The sequence below is a fragment of the Zosterops lateralis genome (genome assembly GCF_965231275.1).
Source record: "Zosterops lateralis genome assembly, chromosome: 5".
Lineage (NCBI taxonomy): Eukaryota > Metazoa > Chordata > Aves > Passeriformes > Zosteropidae > Zosterops > Zosterops lateralis.
This window is the reverse complement of record NC_139766.1, coordinates 49509714-49535569: the sequence shown is the minus strand read 5'-3', so window position 1 is coordinate 49535569 and position 25856 is coordinate 49509714. Positions and strand designations below refer to the sequence as shown.

Below are 25856 nucleotides of genomic sequence, written 5' to 3'. Positions count from 1 at the left end.
CTGTCAGCTGACATTGTCTAAATACTTACTTTCTCCTTTTCTGATCCATTCCATAACTTGTTCCGGAGCAACCACAACTTCTTCAATCAGATCTTCTACATATGTATTCCTCTACAGAATAAATACAGTAATAAATTTTATTGAACTCCAAGACGCACTTCAAAACATAAAGTTAACATTACCAGCAATTATTATGGTATTTATTCAACAGCTGAATATCTTTTTACTCCAAACACAAGGGATGGGTAAAGTTTAGACTTTGACCAAAAATGTGGCCTAAGGGCACAAGAATCAAACAACAGATTTAGAAAGTTTCCTAAAAACAGAACTGCTGAATGAAATATCCTTTTTGACATTTTCTCAGAGAATTCAGGAGTATATTTCACAGTAACTCTTACAAGGACATAGCCATACAATTGGTAAATTTCCCTTCTTCCTATGAATAGGAATTTCCTGTGTTCCAAACCCATGATTATTTAAGGCAACCAAAAGAAAAAAACACCCCAAAACCCAAACCAACAATCTTTATTATTTTCTATAAAATTTAACATAAAGAAACTGAAGATGGTGTTAATAAAAATTTCTTTTTCTATAGTGATTATATCACTGAATAGTTCTAGTCTCATCGTTATTCTATGCTAACAGCAGAAGAAAAGTGTATCTACTTGGTAGATGATATGAAGATGATATTAAAGTAACTCCGTATATCTGTTAGAAACTTGTAACACATGGAGCTTAACGTGATGTTTGTAAAAGTATCATTAGCTAAACAATTCTTGAGTCTTTACAGTCAAAGTTAAATAAAATATACCATCCTGGAAAACATTAATCCTTAAAGTGAGGATTGAGTCTACTTTTATAAAGATGAACTAGCAATAGCAAGCCTAAATTCATTGCTGTTATTCTACTACATCAAGTGTCCTGCTAATGCTGAAGATACAATTACATAATTTGTTCCAGAGAAGTTTTCCACTGGATGCTTCTGAAGACTTTTTTCCCCCAACTTCTTTTATTCCAAGCAGATACAAACTTCTATATAACATCCACTTACATTCATATCCTCACGAATTCCCAGAGGCTTCTTTTTCCTATTATCGCAAAGCAAATCAGTAATTGTTTCATTGTAGATTTCCATGTAAGAAACCCTTAGCAGGAATTCTCTATCTGGAATCTAATGGTGAAAGAAAGAAAGAAAGAAACAACCAGACTAACTGATGGACATCTTTTAATGCAAGTATTCTTAAATTGGAGATAAAGGTTTGGATATTGTTCCACAGATATCCTTCCCTTCATCCTTTCTCTACATTAGCATCTATAATTTTTTTCTACCCCACCTCTTTCCAGCTGCAATAATGGTATACCACTTCTAAGAGGTTATAAAATTAAGATAACTGCCCTATAGAAGCATGACAATAATCCTACTTAAATGTCATTTCCATAACCAAATTCCTCCTGCTTAGGCTCTTTCCTCTCTGTATACCTTGCCTTCTCTTTTTTTGCTTGCCTGGATTTACTTTGCGGCTGCTTCTTCCCCTGCCTGCTCGGTAGAGAACATTGGGGTGAGGAAAGGCTGCACAGTGGACTCAAGGAAAATCTTCTTGCCTTTAGTTACTTCTATAAACCCTCTAATGGTACTCTGCACCTCCTTAAAGGAGCAGTGACCATTTCACTTCACTGGGAACAATTACCTGAAACCCTCAAGGCAGAAGCAAGCATATCATGTTTGCTTATCTGCATATCATGTTTTGGAAATCACTGTTTTAACATACACTTTTTCTTTACTTTTATTACTATTCTTTCCTAAGTCTGAAATAAGTAAATAGTGTCATATTCTTCCCACTAAAAAAAAAAAATTTGTTAATTGTTAATTTTTTAGACTTTTACAATAGCAGAATAAACACAAAGCTTCACATTATCTTATTGTCAAGTGAGGTCCTGTTTTTATTTGTAATCAGTTTAACATACTTGGAAGGTTAAGAAACATCCTCAGTTTTGTTCTGATTTGATTTCAGCTAATAGAGGCCCCATTAGCTTTTTGTTTGAAACACCTTTACCAGGCCAGCAAAGTAACTGCAAGATACAGTCCAATATCAATTAATTTCCTTCATAATCCTTTTGATACTATTATTAGCTTTTATGTAACTGTCACAAATATTACTAGTCCTTTCAGTCACTTCAGTTTAATAGAATTGCTCACCTCACAAATAATTTTGAACACATGTTGAATTGCCTTAGGGATAATGCCCACGGAATCTTCATTCCCCATCATTGTGTAAGTCTTCCCTGAAGCAGTCTGTCCATAAGCAAAAATTGTCCCTAGAAAGATAGTTAAGTTTTATCAACTATCTCTGAAATACTTTACAAAAAGGATTTAAACAGAGTGTAAAACTTACCATTATAGCCTTGCACAGCTGACTGTATAATTGGAACAGCTACACCATCATACAACTGCTGAGTGTTGTCACTTGAGTGAAAGACACGATCTTGAAACAACAAAAAAATAAAGCATGTGAATCCACTCTATTGCAAGTCAAAACAAGCTGTCATTCAGCATTGCTGACTTCAAATCCAGTAAATTTGGATAATCATTTGTAGTTTTATTCAAATATAAATGCCATTGTAACACCACTAACGCAAGCTTTCAAAATAAATATTAAACACAAAATCAAGGAAGACATAATACACAGATGATAGACAAGTAAAAAAAAAACCAAAACAACCCTAAGAATGATGAACACAGTTAAACAGTCATCTCATTTAATCCTAAAAAGTTTTGGCTAATTTATCTACAAGGATGGTAAGGCTAACAAGACAGGTTAATTGTTAAACTCTGGCCTGGTGCATGCTTTTATTGAATCTGTATTTTGGGAAGAATGCTTGTAGTGGACAAGTAGAGTCGATCAGTAGGAAAAGACTCAAAGGGAGCCAGTTAGTTATGAGGATCCAACATTCACACTGGTCACTTTTGGGATGGTGTTCTCCCATACCTTTCTCTCTATACTCTGGACTAGCCCTTGTTTAGTCCATTTATAACTGGATTTCAGATTTTAAAAAAGCGTTCCAAAGCCACCACTATGGCATGAACCAGGACAGAGAAAGCAACGCCCTCAACAGCACACTCGGTATTGCCTACACCCGAGATCCTGCGTGCCCTAAGGACACTCCTTCGGAATTACGGAGCTGGGAAGGCTGGGGGGACATTTCAAGAAGCTCAGTCTAAGTAAAGCAATTGCTTTCACATTCTTACCGTAAGTAAATATTTTGGTACCATTCACGTCGGAAACAGTATTATTCTCGCTTCTCCAGTGCAGGGACACTTTATCTCCTGAGGCATTTTCTCTAAAAGCAGAGACACTCTGTTACCTTTAATTGAGCGAAGGCCCCACTCCCCAAAGGCGGACCCCTTACCACAGCCCCCTTTTTCCCCGGCTCTCGCCAGCCCCTCGCGGTGATCCCTCCCTGCGCCTCCCTGCCCCAGCCGGGGGGACGGCGGCACCTAGGCGGCTCACCTGGCGATGAGTGGCCGCACACGCACACAGACCGTGACGGCGCCCTCGTCCGCCATAGCGGCCCGGAGCAGGAGGAGCGGGACAGGGACAGGGGACGGGACCGAGGGGAACCGGGAGCACGGAGCGTCCGCCCCAACCGCCGCCGCAGTTTGAACTGCGCCCGCAGCCGCTCCCTATTGGCCCGCCAGGGACGCACGCCGTGCGTGGAGCGCACCACTCGCACAGGCTGGCGGGGAGGCGGGCGAGGGAAGCTCGGTCAGGAGCAGGGGGATGAGCGGCCCCTGAGCTCTCCCGCGACACTTTCCCCCCCCGCCCCTTGCCGGCAGTGCCCAGGTGGCAGGGTCCGGGAATCAAACGCTGACCTCGCATCTGCAGGTCTTTTAAATCTTTTAAACACCCCCGGGGACGGATGACTCCGCCACTCCCCTGGGCAGCCCTTCCAAGGCTGACAGCCCTTTCCATTGAAGATTTTTTCCTAATGTGCCATGTGAACCTCCCCTGGCGCAACCTGAGGCTTTCCTCTTGTCACGTGGCTGGTAACCGGGGAGAAGAGGCCAACTCCCAGGTGGCTACACCCCCCTGTCAGGGAATTGTACAGGGATAAGGTCTCCTCTGAGCCTCCTTTTCCTCCAGGCTAAACACCCCCAGCTCCCTCAGCCGCTACTCTCAGGACTTGTGCTCCAGACCCTTCCCCAGCTCCATTGCCCTTCTCTGGATGCGCTCGAGCATCTCCATGTCTCTCGCAGTGAGGGGCCCAAAACCGAGCACGGGATTGGAGGTGCAGCCTCCGAGTGCCAATGATGAGCAGTCTCACTGCCGTGCCCTCAGCCAGCACCTCAATGAGCTTCCTGCTGAATCTGAATAGTACACTTTTACACATAAAAGTGACGCTGTCATGGGAGTTAAAAAAAATTTATTTAAGTAAAATGTGTGTATATGTATTGAAGTGAGGGCTAGAAAGACTGTGAACATCTGGTGGGTGGTAGTTCTTAGTTAAAAGCAGTATCAGTTTAGGAAGCAGACTCTGCTTAGTCAAACATAGAAAAAGCGTTCATGCCAGTGCGGGCAGGTTTGAGGGGTGGGGAAGGAGAGGAAGATAGCTGCAAAGAAAAGCTTACAGAAATAATAATAAAAAAAAGCCACGCTCCAAATGCATTTCTTTTGAGATCAGGAAATAAATGACTATGTTATGAAAGTGCTGTTTGTGTTCAAACTTTTAAAACAATGTGTTTTCTTCCATATTTTAATCATCCTCCTCTTCCTCATCTTCCTCTTCCTCACCTTCGGCTAAGGCTTCTTCCTGTGCCATCTTGAAAGCCATTTCCTCTTCCACACTGGGGTCTACTGTCTCAGTGATTTCTGGCGCACTGGGGAATTCTACTTCTGCTGGCGGGGGCAGTTCAGGAGTGTAGCTTTCAGGACTGTATTTGTGACCCCAGCCAAAGTAGATGTTTTCAAATTTCCTGAGGAAGAGAAATAAAAGATCACATGTTCATCCCCTGACAAAATATTAGCAGAGACACTCTCAGGCATCCTTACTCTGTTGTGCAAGAAGTCACTGTGATGCAGATATCTTATAGCAGAAGAATTTTAAAGATGGCACCTCTTTTTAACTGCTCTAATGATTATTAATACATCTTCTATTTAAAATGATGAAGTGTCACTGCACTGCACTACAGTACAGTGTGGTGGAACGACTGTGTAGTGGAAATGTACATGGTAATAACCACCTGTAGTGGAAACAAACAAACATTAGAACCACAGAATGTAGCTGGTTTTGTAAAAAGTCTCACAGACACAAGAATATGTGTCTTAAATACGGGACTGTGCTCAAATACTAACATGGTGTTTCCATCCATTAACTTTATGCCAGCCTTTCCATTGATTATTTGTTTTCAGTCTTAAATACATATTTACTGTTGCTGTGCACATTTAAGTGGCCTTCTCCGTCATTCTCTGGAATAGCTAGAATTCACTCAATGAATTAATAATAAAGTAACTCTGCCTACATTAGAGAGGCACCTGTGTGTAGCACTACAGTCAGTATCAGGTGGACTCTCACCCGCGAGATGCAAAGGCATAAGCTCCAGGCCATCGGTTAGACCGCAGGATTGCAACGGAGTATTCCGGGATCAGGTTTGTAGAAGCCTGAGTTGTCCAAGCAGGGATGTCTTTCATGCCTGGAGACAGCCAAACACACACTGTCTATGAATAAATGGACTTGATGAACCTCCACAAAATATTTAAGACTGAGCTACAAGACTTGCACAGAATTCAAGCAAGGTTTATATTAAGTTGCATGACAGAAAGAGCCAGAAGTCAGAAACAGTGAGGGTAGGCACTGATTTCAAATGATGTAGACAAAGTACATTACTCCAAGAAGTCAAAGTTCTGTAACTTCAAATATTTACTGCTAAACAACAGCATTCCTAGTGACTCTCTATCAAAAACTTCATATTCCATGAGGAATACCTTCATCTTCAGAGATTAGAGTAAGAAGGGGTGGTCCTTTTTCTTCCTGTTGCTCTTCCTCCTCCTCCTCTTCCTCCTCTTCATCTTCTTCATCATTTTCCTCTGATTTTTGAACAGGATTAATCCAAACACAGCGACCCTAAAATCAATGTGGAAAAGTAATAAATACGTCTAATCATTGAAAGAATGCAAGTTAAAATTAGTTAAAACAATTGGCTCAGACACACACACAGTTAAGGGACGGGGAGAATAAAAAGACGTATTCCATAACTGGTATATTGTTAACAGAATATTGTATCCTCTTGGCAGAACGTTCCCCGCATTCCTCCCCTCATTCCTTCCTGCTTACTGTTTGAGAATAACCTTATACCTCTGTCATCAGCTTTTTGTCATTTTGTATTCTTCAGTTCCTGGCCAGTTTGGTTTATATCCTTGCTAGATTATGAAAACTATGGACTTATCCCTTCTTTTTAAAATCTGCCTTGTTATTTGGCTACCAGTCAGAGAAACATAACAGAATGTTCTTAAGATTCTAATGTATATAAATTTTGTTTTTTACAACTATTGTTTTGCTGGTAGTAAGTTTAAACCTTATTTCCTATTATTTGCTGTTATTTTACACTAGCATTCTTGAATTGTTAGACTGGTCATCAAACCATCCAGCAATGAAAACCAAATTAGTAATACCTCTTTCTAGCACTAGTCTGATAGAACATGTTTTTAAGGTTCTTCATTTGAATGTTTCACAGCAGAAAGTATAAAACAAAAAATTAACCAGGAGAAAACACTAAGTCACTCCATTTAGCATACAACCATAAGCTATCTGCTTTTCAGCATCCTACCCAAGAAAAGAGGATTTTAAACATTTTTGTCAAATAAAGATCTCAAAGCAGAAAATCTAATACAGAAGATTGCAAGAAATCATTGTTACCCATCAGGGTGTAGCTCCATACTGTTATTTAAAGACAGGTTTCAATCTCAAGAACATGTCACTGGCAAAAGTACTAAACTTAGAGGGTTCCTAAATATACACACAAACACACACACACATATATATATACACACACACATACATACAAATAGATGATATATGTAAATACATGCAAGATATTTACATATTATATACTATATAAAATACATGTTTTATGTGTAAGATATTTTGGTATTATATACAATATAAAATGTATTTTCTATACAAACATCTTTCAATCCAATAACATTTCTTTGAATAGTGTGCATGTGCAGGTGAGGAGTGTCATTCACACTCTGTAACTCCACAAGCACTCAGTGTGAGTGGTATCCACGGTCCAAGTGAGCTATGCTGACACACACCTGCTTTAGAATGCCCTTGACATGGTGTGCCCATGTGGCCAGGGACTCCACCATTTCAGCCACAGGAGGAGGCTCAAACTCGGCGTTTTCTTCATATGTATCTCCTCCTCCTTCTTCTTCTTCTTCTTCCTCATCTCCAAACTGGTAAAATCCAGTGGGGGAGACATGGGTTCCTGCTGAGATTCGAGCTATCTGTGCGCGCAGGTAATTGGCCTCCTTTCCAGGAAAAGGAGGAAAGCTCACAACAGGAGCATCCAGCCAACCAGTGAAGAACTTCTTGATTTTCCTGGCACAGACAATCTGGGCTGGTGTCACTGGAGGCAACTTCACCCAGGGTTTTCCTGGCTCGTTACAGACAAAGTAGACATATTTATTAGTCCCAGTCCCATTTGGTTCTTTTGGGATCGGAGGTGGGGGTTTATAGGTGGACTTTGGTGGTTCAGCTTCTTTTTTTTCTTCTTCTTCTCCAGCCTCACCTGTCTCTTTCTCTCCCTCTGCAATAGTTTCCTCTCTTTCCTCTGTTTCTTCCTCCTCTTCCCCTTCCCGTAACTGTACTTCAGCTATAATATAGTTCATTTCCAAGCCCAAAATTTTGCCCCAGAAGCGACAGGTTTGGATTGGCTGAACCCGAATTAGGTTTTTAAGGGCAAGGAATATGTAATAGGATTCATCTTTGTTCAGGCCAATTCCAGCCTGTTCAAAATAAAAGGCTGCTTCCATCACATTTGGTAGAGCAGGCCGTCCCTAGAAAAGAAGATTCAGAGTTAGAGGTAAAGAATAGAATAATTATCTATTTTAAAAATTGAACATGTTATCTACCCAACGTTATACTGCACTTTCCTGTCGTGCCACTCATTATCTCAAAGTGCTTTGCACACATTCATTCACTACTGTTTTTACTATCATTTAGAAAAATTAAAAGTGTTTTAGTGGTAAAGAAGAGAACACAGATGAACTGCAGCTCTTACAACACAGGATTTCAAAATTCAAACTCCTAATTACTGCAAAATAAGGAAAGTCAGCATTCTTACACAAGATCTACAAGGGATTCAGTGCTAGGGCATGTCAGCTAAGAGGCCTTGATGCCTGCAAACAGTGACACTGTGTTGCCTTGTGTTGTAGATAATAGAGATTTTATGCATTTAGGCACCAGACCACCAACATTTCTCTGGGATGAATGTTACTTGGCATACAGCTCCCTGCAGTTTTTAAAATATTGCCCCCTGCTCTTATCAAAGTCCATTGTAAGACTCCATCTGGCTTCAGTGGAAGCAGAACAAGGCCAATAATTAAGTATTTCCCATTGCTCTACCACCCATCTCTTATTTAATGGGGGGTAGGTGATCATAAAGCACAGACAAAGTTATCACAAGTTGGATATGACAAGGTAAGGAGTTTGGAAGAATCAGTGCTAGTTTCATATGAAATTTCTTTGAATCTGACAGGTTTCTTATATCAAAGCAAGACTGACAGGAGTATGAAAAATTCAGAATTCCTTTCTGAAATACCCTACTTTTCTTCCATTTTCAGCATCCTATACTGTTGCTGTATACTGTAAGATATACAACAAGCTATGGAAAAGATGAAGAATTATCTCTTCTGTGGTTAGTATTTGTACTCTGCAGTGGGAATTCATTTGAATATATACTGGTTAACTTCATATGAAAATCAACAACTTGTTGATTTCCCTTGGCTATTATAATTCTCATTTATAGTCTTATATTTCTCATGATAAGAATTCTTATTTTTCCTTGGGTAAAAATGCTTCTGCATATAAGCAACCAAATAATGAAAAATCCAGCTTTAAGAAGTGACTTTTCAATTGTATCCGTTCTTCATTAAAAACATATTTTGTTTCAGTTGGAGAAGGACTGACTGGAACCACATCATGAGCTGGAAGAATCACAAAATTCTGCATTCTGCTATTTTACAGTAGCAGCTGTGCACAATGTTGTCTAACTGGTATCAAGAATTATGATCACCTCAGTAAGGAAACATCCCTTTTATATAAAGAAAATAAACTTGGATGCAATATTCCGTGCTGAAGTGGCATACAGGAGATGTTATAAGCCTTACTTTCTGTTTATCACTTCTCAAATATCCCTGATTAGAAAGGCTCAGGATATTAGATTTACTACTAGAAAAAAAATCTCAAGTAAGTAACCAGATGGGGCTTTTTTTTTCGGCGCTAGACACGGGAGGAGCTCAGCTGAGAAGAGGGTACATGGAGCTGTGACTGCAATTATTTGTATGGTCACGAGAGGCAGCGCCACAGAAGAGACCACAACTTCCTCCCTTTCTCCTTTCCCTTCCCACCATCCACCCACCCCTTCCCGGCTATATTTGGTACCTGTTTCACTCCGATAATAACTCACCATCTCTTCTTCTACTCCTTCATGTTCTTCTTCTCCACCTTCCTTGACAAACAAAGCTTTACACTTTTGTGCAGCTTCAAATGTTGGAGGAATCAGAGGTTCATCTCGAAGAGTGTCCATTTTTTTCCGAAACTGAGCCCACTTCACATCCTTGCTGATATTCTCAATTATGTCTACTGTATTTGGGGGCTGTTCATCCAGGATCTTTGTTAGTATATTAGCAAAATGATCGTATCTGTCATATAAATGTAAATATTGTTGGCTTACTATACAAAAGTCTTAGAATATTATGATTTTAGTAAAAAAAGTAAAAAAAGGTAAAAAAAAAAATCATCTGAATCTTTGGCAAAATCATTGGAATAGTTAGAAGAAAGGGGATCATGGAGCATTAAGGCAAATTAGAGTTAAAACTAGTCTGATTATACTTAAGAGCATTCCCATCTTCCATTTCTGGTATATACCCCATCTCTCTCTGAACTGAATCTGAATTTAAAACTTACTCTCCATCATATTGATTTCTTTTTGAACTCTCTATAACATTCCATTAGGAATTTTGGTTCTGAAAGACGTTGGACACATGCAAATATCACTAGTGATGAAATATTGCATGTGTAACATTATCCCATTCTCTATGTACCTCCCTTTGTCCCTTAACCTTTCTCTCCATTCACACTTCCTACCCTATTTGATTGGGATCCTTTCTCAGACTTACAAGTTCAGGCCAGATTTCGTGCTGGTCTTCAGTAAATAAGCTTTTGCATTCTTGATGGCCAGCATCCGAGCCTGGGGATCGGGAATCTCATCCTCATACGGGTTGTATCCCGGCTGCTCAAGGCCGTAGCCCGGTTCGTGTGGCTGGTACGGGCCGTGGCCCCGTTCATCGACTTCTTGTGGCTCTGCACCTTCAGATTCCTGTGAAGGCTCTAACTCTGGTGACTGATCCATGCCGTGCCCTGTCCCCGGTGCCCCGGGAGCCTTGTCTGGTGTTTACTTGCGGCACCTGCGGCTGATCAGCGGCTGCGGGCCCTGGGTGTCCGAGGTGCTGAACGGGGCCCTGTGACCGACACCGGGCCTGTCCCGCCGCACGGCCCTGCCGGACACCTCCCTGTGGCCCTGCGTTTGGGGGGGTTCTGGTGCGGCTCAGAGATGCTTTTCTTTAGTCCTCAGTGGCTGCTCAGACCCTCGCCTTACTCCTGGTATTCCCAGGGAGCCGGTCCGGGGGCCCGCTGGGGCGGGAGAGCGGCGTGGGGACTGTTCGGGCCAGAGGCAGGGTTCGGCCCTTCCCTGTGCCGGGGGCTCGCTCCTGCTTTTCCTTGGGGCTCGCTGCGGGCCCGGCCCGGGACACGGCGGCCCCTCAGGCAGCGGCGGCGGCGGGCGGGGCGTCGCCGGGGGAACGGGGCCGCGGGAGGGAGGGAAGGCAGCCCCGCTGACCCGCCCCGGCTGCCGCTCCCCGTCCCACAGGGACTTCTCAGCTCTTCTGTATTACTTTCGGCGGGACTCAGGGGTGATGGTGAAAGGGAGGTGGCTGAGGGTGGTCTGTACGGGCTCCTGCGCTGGTGAATGGCGTCCCTGCCCATGGCATCAGGGAGTGCCCAATGTCCCTGCCAGGCCAAACCAGTCATGGCCTGTCACACCATGAAACGCTGTTAATACTTTCCCTTGGATGTTTTTCAGAGTCTTTCAGCCATCTGCTGAGAGCAAGAGAGTGCGTCTTCAAAAGTTTAACCTTGTTTTAACGCGTTGTTGATTTGCCTTCATTGCTTTTGTGTGCATTTTAGTGCTGTCTATAATGTAGAAAGGTTTTTCTTTTAGGAGAAGAAAAATACTGTAAAATCTGGTGTTTGCTTAAAAAGATTCTGTTCATGGATCCAAGGGGGAAAAATCCCCAAGCGGTTTTAAGGTAAGTTGGAATGAAGAGTTAAGGGTGGCCATCATGTGAGTTAACTTTCATTTGCAAGAGTATTCAAACGCTACATTGTTTAAAGATTTGGTGTTATTTCCCATTATCCTACTCTGATTTCCTTGGTGGAGGATTCAGTCTATTTCTCCAAATCTGTTTTGCCTGTGACAGTAATAGGTGAATGATCTTCCTGCTCTTATCTTGACCTGTTGTGTTTTTTCCTCCCCTCTCCAGTTCAAAAGAGGGAGTGATAGAAAATCGACTTTGGGGGGCACCTGGGATTCAGCCAGAGTGAAACTAGCACAGTGCTGTAAAAAATCTCAGCAAAATGCCCTGTTAAAATTATAAGTTGTGTTAAATAAAGTAGTGCAATACCTGAACTCTAAAATATTCTTCTCTGTTGTTGATGGATCAGCTAATATACCTTTTAAAAAGTGTGGTTTATTTTGGATATTTATTAGAAGCAAGCAGAAGAAATTATGAAATAGCTGTGACAAACTTCTGTCACATTCCAAGAGAGAAAATGCTAGAAGTATCATCGAGGAATCTGACCCACTGTGAAAGAGCAGCAGAACACACTTTTCCACATCCTTAACAGGTGGAGCATTTATATCAAGAACTAAAAAGTTTCTGCATTGTGTTCCTATGATTCCAACAAGTAAGACATCATAAAGAAAAAAAAATAGTTCTGCTGAGTTTCTACTTGTAGAAGTTTTTAATTGATCTTTGCAAGGAATGTGCCCAGGTTCATTTTACAGAACTTACCCATTGACTGCAGAGGGCGATACAGTACTTGCTAATTACTTGTGGATTCCCTTTGATTTCCGTATCTCACATTTGGAGGGAAAACTTGTTTAGCAATTCACTTCTATTTAAACTGTATGAACTAATTTACCTTTTTGCTTATGTATTGAGTGAAGTAGCTGCTCAAGAAAGGGCAAGTGCTTTGTCTTTTCAACTTTATTCAGCAAAGAAAGAAAACTGGGGGCGCTTATATTGCAGTTGTTTAAGTTAGGACACATGTAAACGGTGCAAGGGCTCAGGACAAATAATACTTCAGTGCAGAAGGATGTTTCACCAAGGTGCTATGATGGTCTTTTGTTGAGAGAGAAAAGTAGGAAATGGATATGTGCAATGTTACAGCATAATCAAGCTCTGATCATTGTCAGTAGTATGGGTTAATTAGCTGAACAGTAACTAAAATATTAATGTTTTCCCTTTCCAAAGGAGGTTTGTATTGTCTCTACTGTGGCCAGTATTGTTTCTTGTTCTGTGGAATTAATTCTGCTTTTCAGTAGGGTTTGTTTTTTTTAACTGAACTTCTACCTGTTACTCCCTTTGAAATGGAGATCCAGATGATAAAACGTTGCACACAGAACTGGGCAGCTGTTGCATTTCTATAGAGGTTCATTTGTGAATTTTGAACACGTGAATTTTGCAGTGAGAAGGGAACGACAGACAACGTGAAGAAACCTTCCCTTTTCAGCTGATAATCCTTCTGTGCTCTATTGATTTCTTTACAAACAAGTATTGAATTGGAAAGCCCAGATTCAGGTCCCACATGTGTCTTCCTAGAAAAATGCTTTCATCTCTAGACCAGTTAAGAAGCACCTGTAACTAATGAGGCTAAGCTGGTCTCTCAGCTGGTGTACCTGGCAAGGCAAATTTAACTTAATTCCAGCCTATACAATAGGAAGCAGCTGCTGTTGCTTTCTGCTCAGAGCTTGTTCCATCAATTAGTTGCAGGTGTGCTGGCAGCTCTCTTACGAGGAGGGCATAAATAGTAGGTTCTCATTGACTTTCCTATGGCATAGGTTTCAAATGCATGCTGAGGTCAAGGCTCCAGTTCCTGAGGGTCTGAAGATAATCAGACAATTCCTTTACACTGTGTTTATGGATTAAATATTTATGCTTGCTCTGACTGCTTCCAAATGACTTCAAGAGGAAAGGTACTTTAAAAGTACAGATTTTTGTCTTGCTACCTTTGTTAATTCTTGTTAAAAGACTATTAACTATGTAACTACTTTTTAATCTCTTTTTCATAAATATTTTTAGTTCAGAAGCCAGCGACATTTGGCAGTTCCAAAAATGCCTCATGCAATTTCTATGCTTGGTTAAATGTGCAGTGCTTTTAATTGTGTAGTGGAGTTTCCACTTTTACTAATTTTTTAAACCCCAAGAGAATAAAAATTTATTCCTGCATCATTTTCAGGATATTGTTTTCCATGTGGTCAAATTCTTCTTTATATGTAACTTCTGATAGTAATCTCCTGCAAAGTATCTAAGGAAGTTCTTGTGTAGATAAAAGTAAACATTATTCCCTGAATTTTAAGTGTTTATTGTGTGGAGAGGAAGAGCTACTCATACATGTTCTCCTTAAATATGACAGACTTTGTTCTGTTGGTTCCAAAGTTTTCACTGAGTCGTAACTGCAGGCATGTATCTTTCTTCTCACATAGGGAGATTGATTCTTTCCTCTTCTTTGGGCTGTATACTCAAGTCAAACTGTATTCTTCAGGTGGTCACAGGCATTAGATTAGTACTGGCAGTCTGAGATGCTTTTCTGTATGAGATAATATTATGGGAAAGCTGAGAGACCATCATCCTTCTGCAGGAGACTGATAGGAAATGTGTTTGGTGCTCTGAAGGAAATAATAATGATATTTGGAGATCTAGTGCTGGCTTTTGCTCTTATTGAAGTCAGCAGGAGCTTTGCTACTGACTTCTGCGAAAGTGAGATTAGGTCCTTTGTCATTCATTTTCATGTTTTGACATAGGTGAAGATATATGCCAGGAGACAGACTGGTTTTAATTCTGACTTATGGTGGAGAGTTTCTGTGGTTAATGTGGAGTGTGACTTTGCATCCTGATGTGCAAATTCTGTATTTTACATTCCTTGATTCAGAAAATCACTATGATGTATCGGTAATGGTGCAGTGGCTGTTGCATTGGCATAGACTAGTAAAGTTTCAAGGGAGAAAATGTTTTTTATTACCTGGTAATCTGAGTTCTAAAGCTTTGTTGCAAACTAAGCTTTTGTTCAAACTATGTTATTACAGTAACATGGTGAGTATGTTTGTTAGGAGAAGTGCAGGAAATTGAAGCTCACAGTTTTCTAGACTCTGGAATGTAATGTCTTTTTGTATGTGATTTATATTACTGAAGGTGATGGTATTTCTCTGGCTACTGTGTAACTGGCTAAAAAATGCACAGGACAGCATGATTAGTGCTTCTTGGGTGCTGTATCTCTAGTTTATAATAATTTTCATTGATGCTGATATATAATTTCTTACCTGCCAGTACTATCAGAGCATGGTGGGGTTTGATACTTAAGAGGAGAAAGCTGAATTTTCTGGCAAAGAGGATGTGACAGTTGTGTATCTTTTAAGTAAATGCTGAGTTTAACCACTGCCAGATGAGGTGCTTTGTGCTGGTGCTCAGAACCTCCATTTCCTACAAGTCTCTTATATCACAACTGCAGACTTTGGAGTTGTGTGACACTTTCTGGTGATTCTTGCTAGCACGTTACAGATGTGATACAGGATTCAAATGGGCCTGTTTTGGATCCACATAGGGCCGACTCAGCTTCTGCCACATGTTTTTGTCAGCCGGTGTGCAGAGGAATCTGAATGTCTTGGTGGGATGGTGTCTTCCCTCAAAAAGTTCTGACTGTGCATAATTGTATGTTGCAGCACTATTCTCATCGACTGAACCTGTGGTTCATATTGAAGACATCCAGTCTGTTCCTCAGAGCAGTATAGATCCTGATTGTTGTGCTTCAACAGTGCAAAACCAGACTGTGGGAGTTTAGGATCTTTGCTGAAGTTACCAGGCAGCAGTAGTGTGGTGGAATTAGTGTCAAATACCCTCCCCTGCTCGGGCTGGTTGAAGGCTTGTGAAACCTTACCAGGCTTGCTTTCTCTTTGCTGTGCATGTAATTTTCTTCTTTTGAGGTGATGGGTTAGATTTAGGGGGAGGTTTTGTTCATTGTGGAAATTCTCGGGGACTTTGTTTCAGTGAAGAGTTAATTAAATAGCAGTTAAAATGGAGCAATGATTTATTGTCATTACTGGAAGGGAGATTCACTTTTTACTTTGCGGATCTGGAACTTTGCTGTAGTTTTGAGAGTCATCTTTTATATTTATTAGATACTGCATTCCATTTACAATGATTATAAAGTTTTTATTCTTACATGAAGCTGAGCAAGTGCAAGTACTTGAAGATGATTAAACATATCAGTCCTTTTGGTTTTCCCTAGCTGTGTGTGTCACAGCACTTTAATTATAGAGAGAATGGATTCTTTCATTTTCCTCCCTACTATGGTAAGCCCTCTAGTCTGCAGCAGCAGGTATAATGATTAGCAGTATTTTACCAAAACCATCTAAAACATGCAGAAATAGAGAACCAGTCCTGACACTTTCCCCTTTCAAAGAGGAGGAGGATAGAAGCATACCCTTTGCTATTTATTAAAAAGAATTAAAATCAAATTATAAAATAAATATTCCAAAATCAAAATCCTTCAAAAGTGTAGATGGAATTGTTTCCATTAGAAAATGGAAAGGGCTATGGGGTTTTGCGGAACTTAGGGATATATGGAAAAGGTTTAAGTGTTTCACTAGCTTTAGTCATATATGTAAGTTCAACCTAATTCTTTACAGGAGGAGCTTGCCGTGTTAGACTCCATGAATATGAAATTCTACTTGTTATTGCAGTTCTGCCATGAAATTCATGCTACTGAATATGACTTTTAAAAAATTCAGCTTTTCAGGCCATGTTGTTTTTCAACACCACCCAATCAAGTTGTCCTGTATTACAGTGTTTTGACTGTGTGATATGTAATAATGGGCATGTTTGAGGATACTCAAAATAGTGTGTTTAAATTTTATCCACCGAGTTTATAATGCAATTGCATTCTTAATTGGAAATAACACTCAAATCATAATGAGGAAGTTCACTGTGGTTTCCAATAAAGAATAATCCATCTCTATCCTTGCGCTTTCATGAAATGCTATTAGATCAGTCATTTTATCTGGAAATAATTTCTACAAGTTCAAACATTTTCATTGTAAATTTGACGTATACAATCAGTATCTATTGTTGCAGACAATTTTGTCCCATTTTCTTTTTGTCTGGACTTGTAGAACTTCCTGTAAACAATCTTCTCCTAGTAACAAACATGCTTACTTAAAAACTGATTTTGGTTTTGTTTTCCTTTTTATGTTGGATAAGAGCTTTTATTTGCAGTTAGTTGTTTAGTCACTTTTTCCTTTTTCTCCTCTATGAAAGCATAAGATAAACAAAGCAAAAATTTGCATCACCATTCAAAATATTATGTTTAGGGGAAGTAAATTGGAGTACCTATGAAGTGTCTCAGATGTTTCTCCTTACTTTATATTAACTTTGCAATGTCTTGACTTTCCATCCTGTTTTACATATAAATAAGTTTTCCATAGAAAATATAGCATGAATTTAGATAGTACAACAGATTCTATTAGTCTGTGCTTTTTAAACAAAATATTTATAGAACCATTCTGGACAGTGTCTTGCTCACCTGCATTTGGAACTTGTTTCCCTCTATGCTTTTTTGATGAAAACTGCTTCTTTAGCTGTCAGTGTTAATAAGTGTTCAAAGCATTCATATTAAACCATAATATTTTTTTGCATTCCTTTGTCAAAATATGAAAAAAATATATTGTTTCCAGGTAAGAAAATGTAAGAGCATATGAAAATGCGCCCTTAAGTATGTAATACTTTGGGACTGTAACATTTCACTTATAGCTGTCTGGAGTGAGATTGAAAACTCTTTGCTTGGAGTTAATATGCATGGGGTAAAATGTCTGGAATTTAAAAAGACATTACAATCCATGCATTGAGCAAGGATTGCTTAGGTGAACGATTGGGAAATTTTGTCATCATATGCTATAAATTATGCATCTCTTCAGGCTTTAGTCTTTATAACAGAAACCCCCTTACTTTTTGCACAGTTATTTGTAAGTGTGAAGCAATAAGAATAATGCCTTGAGTTTAAAAGAAGAAAACTAAACCACTTATTTATAAGGTGGTGTATTTACAGATGAAAATAAATCATAACAGGAAAACTTCCAGCAGTCTTAACATGCCTGCTGCCTGTGTTGCATTTTGACTCTTCTTGACAGCTCACGGTATTTGGTGCTTTAGGTTGAGATTATTATTAATAAAAGTGCTACTGAGTGTTATGAGGTACTGCTTTACCTGCTGCTTTGAGACAAGCATCAAAACCTTTGTGAATAGCTTTAGACACTGTTATTTGTATTCAAAAGAATATCATGGTTGTGAAATTCTGAATTAACAGGTTTAATTATGCACCATATGACTGTGAATTAGCTAACCCAGCACCTGAAGACACAGTGTATTAACATTCTTCCTTCTGTGGAGATTAAAATAGCACCCTGTTGATTTCCCTACCACGTTTGTAAACTCTCTACCTGTTTTTAAGAGGCACTTCTTCAGCCTGAGATCTTAGAGACTTAAAGCTTCTTTTAATATGTAATGCAGAGTTTGAAATTTATTTCAGTTTGAATCTATAGATTTTGTATTGATCTGTATGATTATTAATTGAGCAATTCTTGCCCTGTATTCTTAATCAGCCTTTCACTGTATATTAGATAGTTTTGTGATCAGAAAATTAGCCTTTGATAATTAAGCACTAATAAAACTAGATTATTTTTACATTGTGCTTCAAAAAAAATCATGTTCAGTTTTAAATTGTATAGTTCGTGTTGCCTTTCTCTTCATTTGCTTAATACTGAAGTACAACAAAAACGGGGTGAAAAAAGCTTCTAAATACAAGTATTAGGACTTTGAGTTTTACATCTCTTAATCCTAACATTTTTACAGGTTTCTGGCTGTATTATGAGTAACATACAAATCCAAATAGAATAAAAATCAAGACAGTAATGGCAAAACTTGCCAGGTATCTTTATTTTTGGGAAACCGTGTAGTTTCTGAAATCCTGGATCTCTTCCAGAAGCTGTATTTCTTTCCCAAGCCTTACCTCTGCTCCCTTTTTCAGTTGTCGTCCCAGGCGTTTCTTGAAAGCTGCCTCTGTTGAGGGAGGTGTATCCTCCATCTGCAGCTGATATGCTGTTAATTCCTCTAAGCGTGTGCTATAAATTTATTTACCAATAACTGTCTTCCATCTCCTCTTCCTGACTGTGGAACTTGCCCTTGAGTGAATCTGAGAGCTGCTAACTTCAGGTCTATGAGCTCTATTCATCTGAGATGTGTGGGGAGAGGAATGGAAGTCTAATAATTAATTTCCTGCTAGGGAGAACACTGTTACTCTGTTATGGAGTTTGTCCTCTCTCATCTCTTCTTGCAGTAAGGTCACAAATTACCTTTTACCCTGATTTGAGATTTTTGATCCAGTGTTAACAGAAAAATCATTCAGACAGCTTGCCTGTTTTCGTTCCAGTTTAATTATACAGAAATTACTGCCTGAATTATGGGGAGAAGAGAAGAACACTTTTTAGCATAAAAGCAGTAAATGTGCCACTCTTTGAAGATACTGTGTTTAAATAAACCCCATTTGTAACTGAAATTATTTTTGTTTTGTTTTGGACAAAGATAGTGAGAGGCAGAGAAATAGCCATAATATTTTCTAAATGGATACAATTGTAATTAGAAGGCTATTTTCAACAGGTTTGAATCAGAACAGCTCTATTGCAATCTATAAAATGGGATCCCTTTGGTAGATGAAAATCTCTCCTTTGGTATCTGAGGTATTCTTAATGGTATCTTGCTATCTTTTTCTCTTCCAACTTTTTTTATCTATTTTAATTCCAAAGTGAAGGATCAAGAGTGCTTTTTGAGATGAGCAGATGAGATTAGATGGATGTTTTTACTAATCAGTAAGTTGATTAAGTCTCAGGAAAGGCAAACAGATTTGACTAATAATATTCCAGAAGACATTGAAATGCCATGCCTACAAGTCAGCAGATAAAGGCAGTAGTTATTTTACTTGTAGAGGTGACATTCCTGAAAGAGGTTGGGGTTGCAGTGACAATAGCTGTGTTGCTAAAATGAATTTCCTGAATCAGAGCTTTCTGCATAAACAACAATTACCAGAGAGGAAGCTCATACTTTTCTGGTAGATTTCACAAGATGTAGACCAGAGGCATCAAGGCAAAATCGTGGTGAGCTTACAAAAATTGAAAAAGACCTGTTTTGACTCTCATTGAATGTTTGCAGTCTTTCACTTTCAACTGGCTAGATCCCTTCTGGTTTTGAGATTCAGTGGAAGGGCAATGAACACAGGACACAAAATCTATAGAAAATATTTCTCTGGTTAGGTGTAATGTACTTTCAGGAGCATAAGTTTTGTCTAGTAATGCATTTGTTTCTGTAAACAGCCTGTAGAGTGAAGTAATAATGTTTAGAAAGTCATTGCTTGATGAAGGAATATAATTTATTTGTTGTCAGAAACAATAAAGTGTCTACTGTGTCTAGTTTATATTATTCAAACCTTGAAATCTTTTGAATCATTAGATACACAGGAGTAAAATATAAAAAGGAAACATTAGTTTTCTTATGGTTTTTTCATGTGTTGCATTTGAACACAAAATCTGATGTTTAAACAGTCCTTCAATCTCTCTTTAAATGCCACAAGTACTTTTTCTCCATTATTTTAAATATATTCATGTAAACATCAGTTAAGCTCCTTTCTGCCTCAATTAAATGTGTTTAACACATAATCAATCTGAATTAACAGCAGGAGACTTCATGCCACTTGTGTATTTATAACAGATATGTTTAGATACTTCTGTGCATATATCTGGCAATGAGGGGGAATCTGCTGTGATTCACCAGTTTCCTGGGAGAAGACTTGGGGCACACATCATCTTAATTAAGCCTTGTTGCTTTAGGCTTCTGACACTTAGGATGAAATTAAATAATAGTTCATTAGTTTCTGTATCAAACACTTGTCCTAAAGGAACTTTTACGTCTCATCTATGAAGAAGGGCCTTTGAAAGGAAAATTTCTGCTAATACCTTTAGGGAAAGAATGGAAAATATTTTAACAAATGCGTAGTAAATAAATTTTTTGATTCCCAAAACTCAAACCCCCCAAATCTGCTGCTTGCAAGTGTTCAATCTTCATTTAATATACAGAGGAGTAAATATAACAGGGAATAGCTATGTGTGTGAATGTTTCCTTGTTATGGATTTATGTCAGCCTTTATTTTAGTTTTTATTTAGTCTAGATTTTTAGCCAATTAGAATGTTTGCCCTTACAGTTCCCTTCTTGACTTCATTGTAATCACTGTTTTGTGTTTCTCTAAAATTGGGCAGTGTCCATTTACTTAATGTGAAGGAGTGGCTAGGGCAGCAAATCTTATGCCTTATCTACATGGGAGATTTGAGTCCCCAAACAGAGTGAAGCCTTGTAGAGGATTAGCTCTAGTTCTAGATTTAAAAGTGCGGACTGGTTCTGCCGTGACTGAATGAGTTTTGTAACTTGAAAGCAAATCTGAAACTAAATGCTTTCTGTCCTTCACCAACTCGTAAATAGTGCTCACCAGGGCAGCATGTGCTTGGTGTCTGGTTTAATGTCACAAATGTTTATGCTGTAAAACCCTCACCAGTGGACAGTTCACTCAACCTCCTGGGAAAAGTGGAAGAGATTTCCTTATATTACTTGAGACTTATTATTTATGGCATATAATTTACATGCTATCTGATTGTAGTGGTGTGGGTTTGGTTTTATCAGTTTTATGTATGTATTTGTTCCTTGTATTAAGTTCATTTTTATAAGTTATAATGGTTTGCCCCATGCACCCATGTTCCACCCTCATTGGTTTCATCCCAACCCCAGTTATATGTCAATCAGAAGTTATCCAGCCCCTGGGCCTTGTCTGTCACTTTGGGGTCTCTCCCAAAAGTCTGGAAAGTTCCATGAAAAACCCCAAGTAATTGGACAAGACTTCAGCTGTCTCCCCACCTGAGTTATTAATTTGTTAGTATGTATGTCATTTATCCAGAGAGCCTTGCCCCTTTGGCCCCTGATTTGTCCCCAGTTAGATCCCAGACTCAGGGATCTGAGTTCCTCCCCCCAATAAAAGGTGCTGCATTGGGGGGGTTCGGAGAGCTTTTTTCCCTTGTTTTTCCCCCGCTGCTTCTGCTGAGGGGTGTCTGCTGGGGCAGATACCCTAATGAATAAAGCCAGCAGTTAACCCAGAACAGCCTCCTCTTTTTTCCTGCCGTCGTTGCTTCACTCCTTCAACCAAGCAAGAACTCACAGGGTCAGTGAGGTTCACCCTGCTACCGAGCCGCCCCCTTTACTGTTGAGGTGTCAGGGCTAGCCGAGGCAGAAAAAGACACCTCAGCATCTGATGAGACAGGTGAGACAAAATAAGGAGAGAAAGATCTGAGTGGTGATGCTGTTTGTAATTAAAGAATTCACTATTAACATATTTTATTCTTTTCCAACAGGATGAACTGGAGAAATTAGAGACATTTCTTTAGAGATATACTTCTGAACTTCATATAGAAGGTAGTTAGAAAAACTCTAGCTTTTTGGGGAGCTACAAGAACAAACATTATTTCTCAGATGGCTCTGTGTGCAAAACCAAGGAGCTCTTATCTTTTTGTCATTAAGCAGTTTTATCTCGTGATTACATGTGTATTTGCTTTATTTTTTGGTGGTAATGTGCACACAGATGGGAACACCAGCCCACATCTTACCTGTAGAAGGTAGGAATTCATTCTTACAATAGCTGCTGGGCCAAGGGGCACATGTGTTAGCATGGGGCATTTTCATGCATTGTGGTTGTGTAATTATGGCAGGAACACTCTTAATATGACTTAGAGTACAGATACTCTGATATACTCTGCTTCTGTTGTAGAAGATATTTTATATTTGATATATATAGTTTCTGTCACTCCTCTGTTAGTTTCATTGAAATGGGTTTGATCTTGAGTGCAAGATTCTCAAAATGGTAGCAAGAATTGATTTATGGTCAATGGATGGGTCAGAGTTTCAAGCATCTTCAAATCTAATTCCTCAAGTCTTATGTGAAGAGCAGATAGTGTCTATGTGTTGATATTAACATTAACCATCTGGAAGGAGTAGCTGAACTAAACTCTTTTCTCTGCTAATTGTTTTTTCCCATACCAAGTGAATTTGCTAAAATAAATCAATGAAAAGACAAATCATAACACTGCTTTAGGTAGGTGGGCCATGTAGTAGTACAGTTTTACTGCTAAAATTACTTAAACCAGTAAACTAGTAAATTAGTTGTGGATATGATCATTCTTTAAAGCACACACAAATCCACACACATTGTGGATGATCATTTATCAAATTGAGCTGCTTTTAAATAGAAGTGGTTTGGTGAAGTTTGTGATGAACAGGGTTATTTTGTTGATATTAATATGTTGGTATCTGACATAGTTATTATGAGTAGTTCAGCTTAATTAAGATATAGTTATATATTATATAGTTTTAATATTGTTATATTTTTCCTAATTCAAAACTGAAAAGGCTTTCAAAAATCAACAGTTTATGAAAATTGAATCAAATAATTTTAGACCTGTTTTATTCCTTAGCTTTTACTCAAAGTAATAGGGCTTAACTCTAGAGGATCTGTTTGCTTTCTTAGAAAAGAAAAAAGCTGAAAGAATCCCAAAACACCTTTGTGTTTTCCTTCTTGAGGAAAAGTAGAGTTAAAAAAAATAAATATCTTCTTTCCGTATTTGGATTCAGTCTTGAAAAATACATTCTAATCCTTCGTTCTGACAGGAAGGATAACATTATGTTCTTAAGATGACACCATGCTCTTTCTAAATAGTAAAAATAGTGAAAATTTTGGAATATAATTGTGCTGGGTTTATAAATTTTTTTGCCAGTCTCAACAAGGTGGTGCTCTCAGTCGAACCTTAAGTTACCAAAAAAAAAAAAAAAAAAAAAAAAGGACTAATATATAACTCCAAAATAAGATGTTCAATTGGCTGTATGAGAAATTGTCCTTTTTGTGCAATGGTTAATTTTGAAGTGTTCATTTATCTCCTTGAGGGAAGATGCCTACTGTTTCAGTTGGTGGGAAGTTTCAGTTTATAGGAAAGGTTATTCTAGTTTGCCACAAGCAAATGTTTGAATAGTTCTTCCTAACACAAGCAGCCATTTAATGTCTCATTGCCAGGAATAAATAAATCCTGTAAGATTTGAATCAGCTCCAGACACTAGTGGAACTCGCTTAGATTTCATTTCTGTTAAAAGGTGCATATCAACCACACAATCCAAAACTCAAAATGTGTTCCAAACTGTCCCAAAATTAAAGGAGATTCTTATGAAACTAAAATTTTACTAGAATGCTTTTTGGTATTGAAATAAAGAATTGAATTTAATGTGCTGAAGTCCTGAGCTGATAATGCTTGAGTTTTGCTCTTGTATTTGTTTTGTTTTGTTTTTTTTTTAAGATTAAATTTCCATTTCCTTCCTACTTTTTCCTCCTTATTTGTAAGTGTAAGTCCCCATATTTTCTGCGGGTGTTTTGGTAGCTGTGCTTTGCTTGTGGTACTAATCCTGTCTTACAGGCTTGCAAGTCAAGTCTTGCTATGTTCATCACACTGAATTTAGTTTTCTCAGCATCAGCTAAATTTAATCACTCCCCTGAGCAGAGATGGAAATTGAACTTGCCTCCAGCCCACTCAGCTTGGAAAATACTGGTTTAATAGGAGTGAGAAAATGAAAATAGTTGCAAAACCCACTGTACATAATCCCTTAATCCAATATGGAGGATCCTTGGTTTGCCTGTACAAGCATTGAATACTGTCACAGAACATAAAAGAAGCATTAAAAGAGATATGAATACTATTCTTTCTGAGAAGAGTATTGGGAAGGAAAATATTTTCTTCTACAAAATATTAGAGATGTGGGTGGCCAGATGTTATTTATTTGTACCATTATGTTGTGAGAATTCCTTTGATTCCATCCTGGTCTTCCTTTCTTTGGTCCACAGCTGTCCTCTGGTTAGATAGTATCTGCCTTCTAATGTTTTCAATTGGTTTGAGTATGAATTATGTGATTATTTTCTGTTATCTCTGTTGGTTATAGTCTCTCAGCATAATTTAGAGCCCTAATTCTGCTGCAGAGGAGAGGAGGTTTCTGCTGTATCTTTCACGGGTGTTTGGGGTATAAGCTGAAGTCTAAGCTTGTCCTGAAGCCTTTGCACTTGAACATGCTTAACTTCCATTTTGCTTTTAAAATGTCAGGCCTCATCTGTCCCTATGAATCTCAGCAATTAATTTAGTTTGTCTCCCTTACAGTCAGCTCAGGCATGGATAAGAACTGATTCTGATTTTGAATTGGTGTAGAATAAAAGAACACTGACAGAAGATCAATATTGAAGAAAGAACCCTCTCCATATAATTAAAAAATCTATTTTATGTATCTTTGTTTTTCTTTTATATTTTTCCCCATGAGACTTCATGGAGGACTTCAGTGGTGGGAAAAAGCACAGTTATTGGTTGGGCTTGGTACAAGGTACATTTTGAACTGCTTTGCTCAGTTCTCTGCTGATGCGTGGGACATTAACCTGAAAGTCACATTGAGAAATGGCACTAGCACCATTAGGTGACCACTGTGATTTTTTTTACACCTATAATTTAAGTTCTTTCTGTGCACACTCTAGTTCTGAACCTTCTCTTAGTTATGTTCTTTTTATTTTGTGGATCCTGACTTACTTTATGAACACGCTGGATTTCTTAGATGCCAGCTGAAAGAAACCAATTCTTAAATTTTCCCAAGATTCACTAATTCACAGTCTTTTAGTTCCTTAATTATCTTGATTATTTGTTGTATGATTTCAAGATTTTTGCCGAATTATACCTCTTGGTTTTTTTCTTCAAATGCCAAAATCTTTGCTTGTGTCATTATGTTGCCTCCTTAATTTAGAGAAATTGCTGTAACAGATCCTTCCAAGTTCAAATTTGGTCTAAACTACATGAGCAGGTTTTTTTAGTGGTGGTGGATTGTGGTGGTTAGTCAAACAGCTCATAAGCTCATCCTTCTGACTGCTCTCCTTGAGATACATAAGGTTGTATATCTCTGTTGTAATGCTCCTTATAGGGTAGGACTGCAATTCTGATAGCACAGAGCAGCACTGAACATTATCTGATAGATAGCAATCTCAAACAATATAATTTATAACCAAAAGATTGACTAGTATTCCCAGCAAGAAAACTAAGACCATCGTGAGTTTTGTCCCAGGAGTGATGGGTAACTTTCCAA

General features: G+C 38.8%; 2 protein-coding genes across 2 annotated transcripts in view; both read right to left on the bottom strand.

Moving 5' to 3' along the window:
* Positions 1-3565, bottom strand: part of CENPE (centromere protein E) — a gene marked incomplete at its 5' end in the record, with an annotated part of 36622 nt that extends 33057 nt beyond the window's left edge. The window contains 6 exons of the mRNA XM_083860803.1: positions 30-111; positions 1052-1171; positions 2198-2316; positions 2394-2483; positions 3248-3339; positions 3510-3565. Of these exons, the coding sequence (XP_083716929.1) occupies positions 30-111; positions 1052-1171; positions 2198-2316; positions 2394-2483; positions 3248-3339; positions 3510-3565 (559 nt within the window). The remainder of the gene's footprint in view (positions 1-29; positions 112-1051; positions 1172-2197; positions 2317-2393; positions 2484-3247; positions 3340-3509) is intronic.
* Positions 3566-4752: 1187 nt separating this feature from the next.
* Positions 4753-10633, bottom strand: LOC310909160 (radial spoke head protein 6 homolog A-like; the record flags this gene model as incomplete). Its single annotated transcript, XM_083860723.1, has 6 exons — positions 4753-4972; positions 5572-5689; positions 5982-6120; positions 7314-8057; positions 9689-9923; positions 10401-10633. 6 exons carry the CDS (start codon positions 10631-10633, stop codon positions 4753-4755), a joined length of 1689 nt encoding a protein of 562 aa, XP_083716849.1.
* Between the last annotated feature and the right edge of the window lie 15223 nt (positions 10634-25856).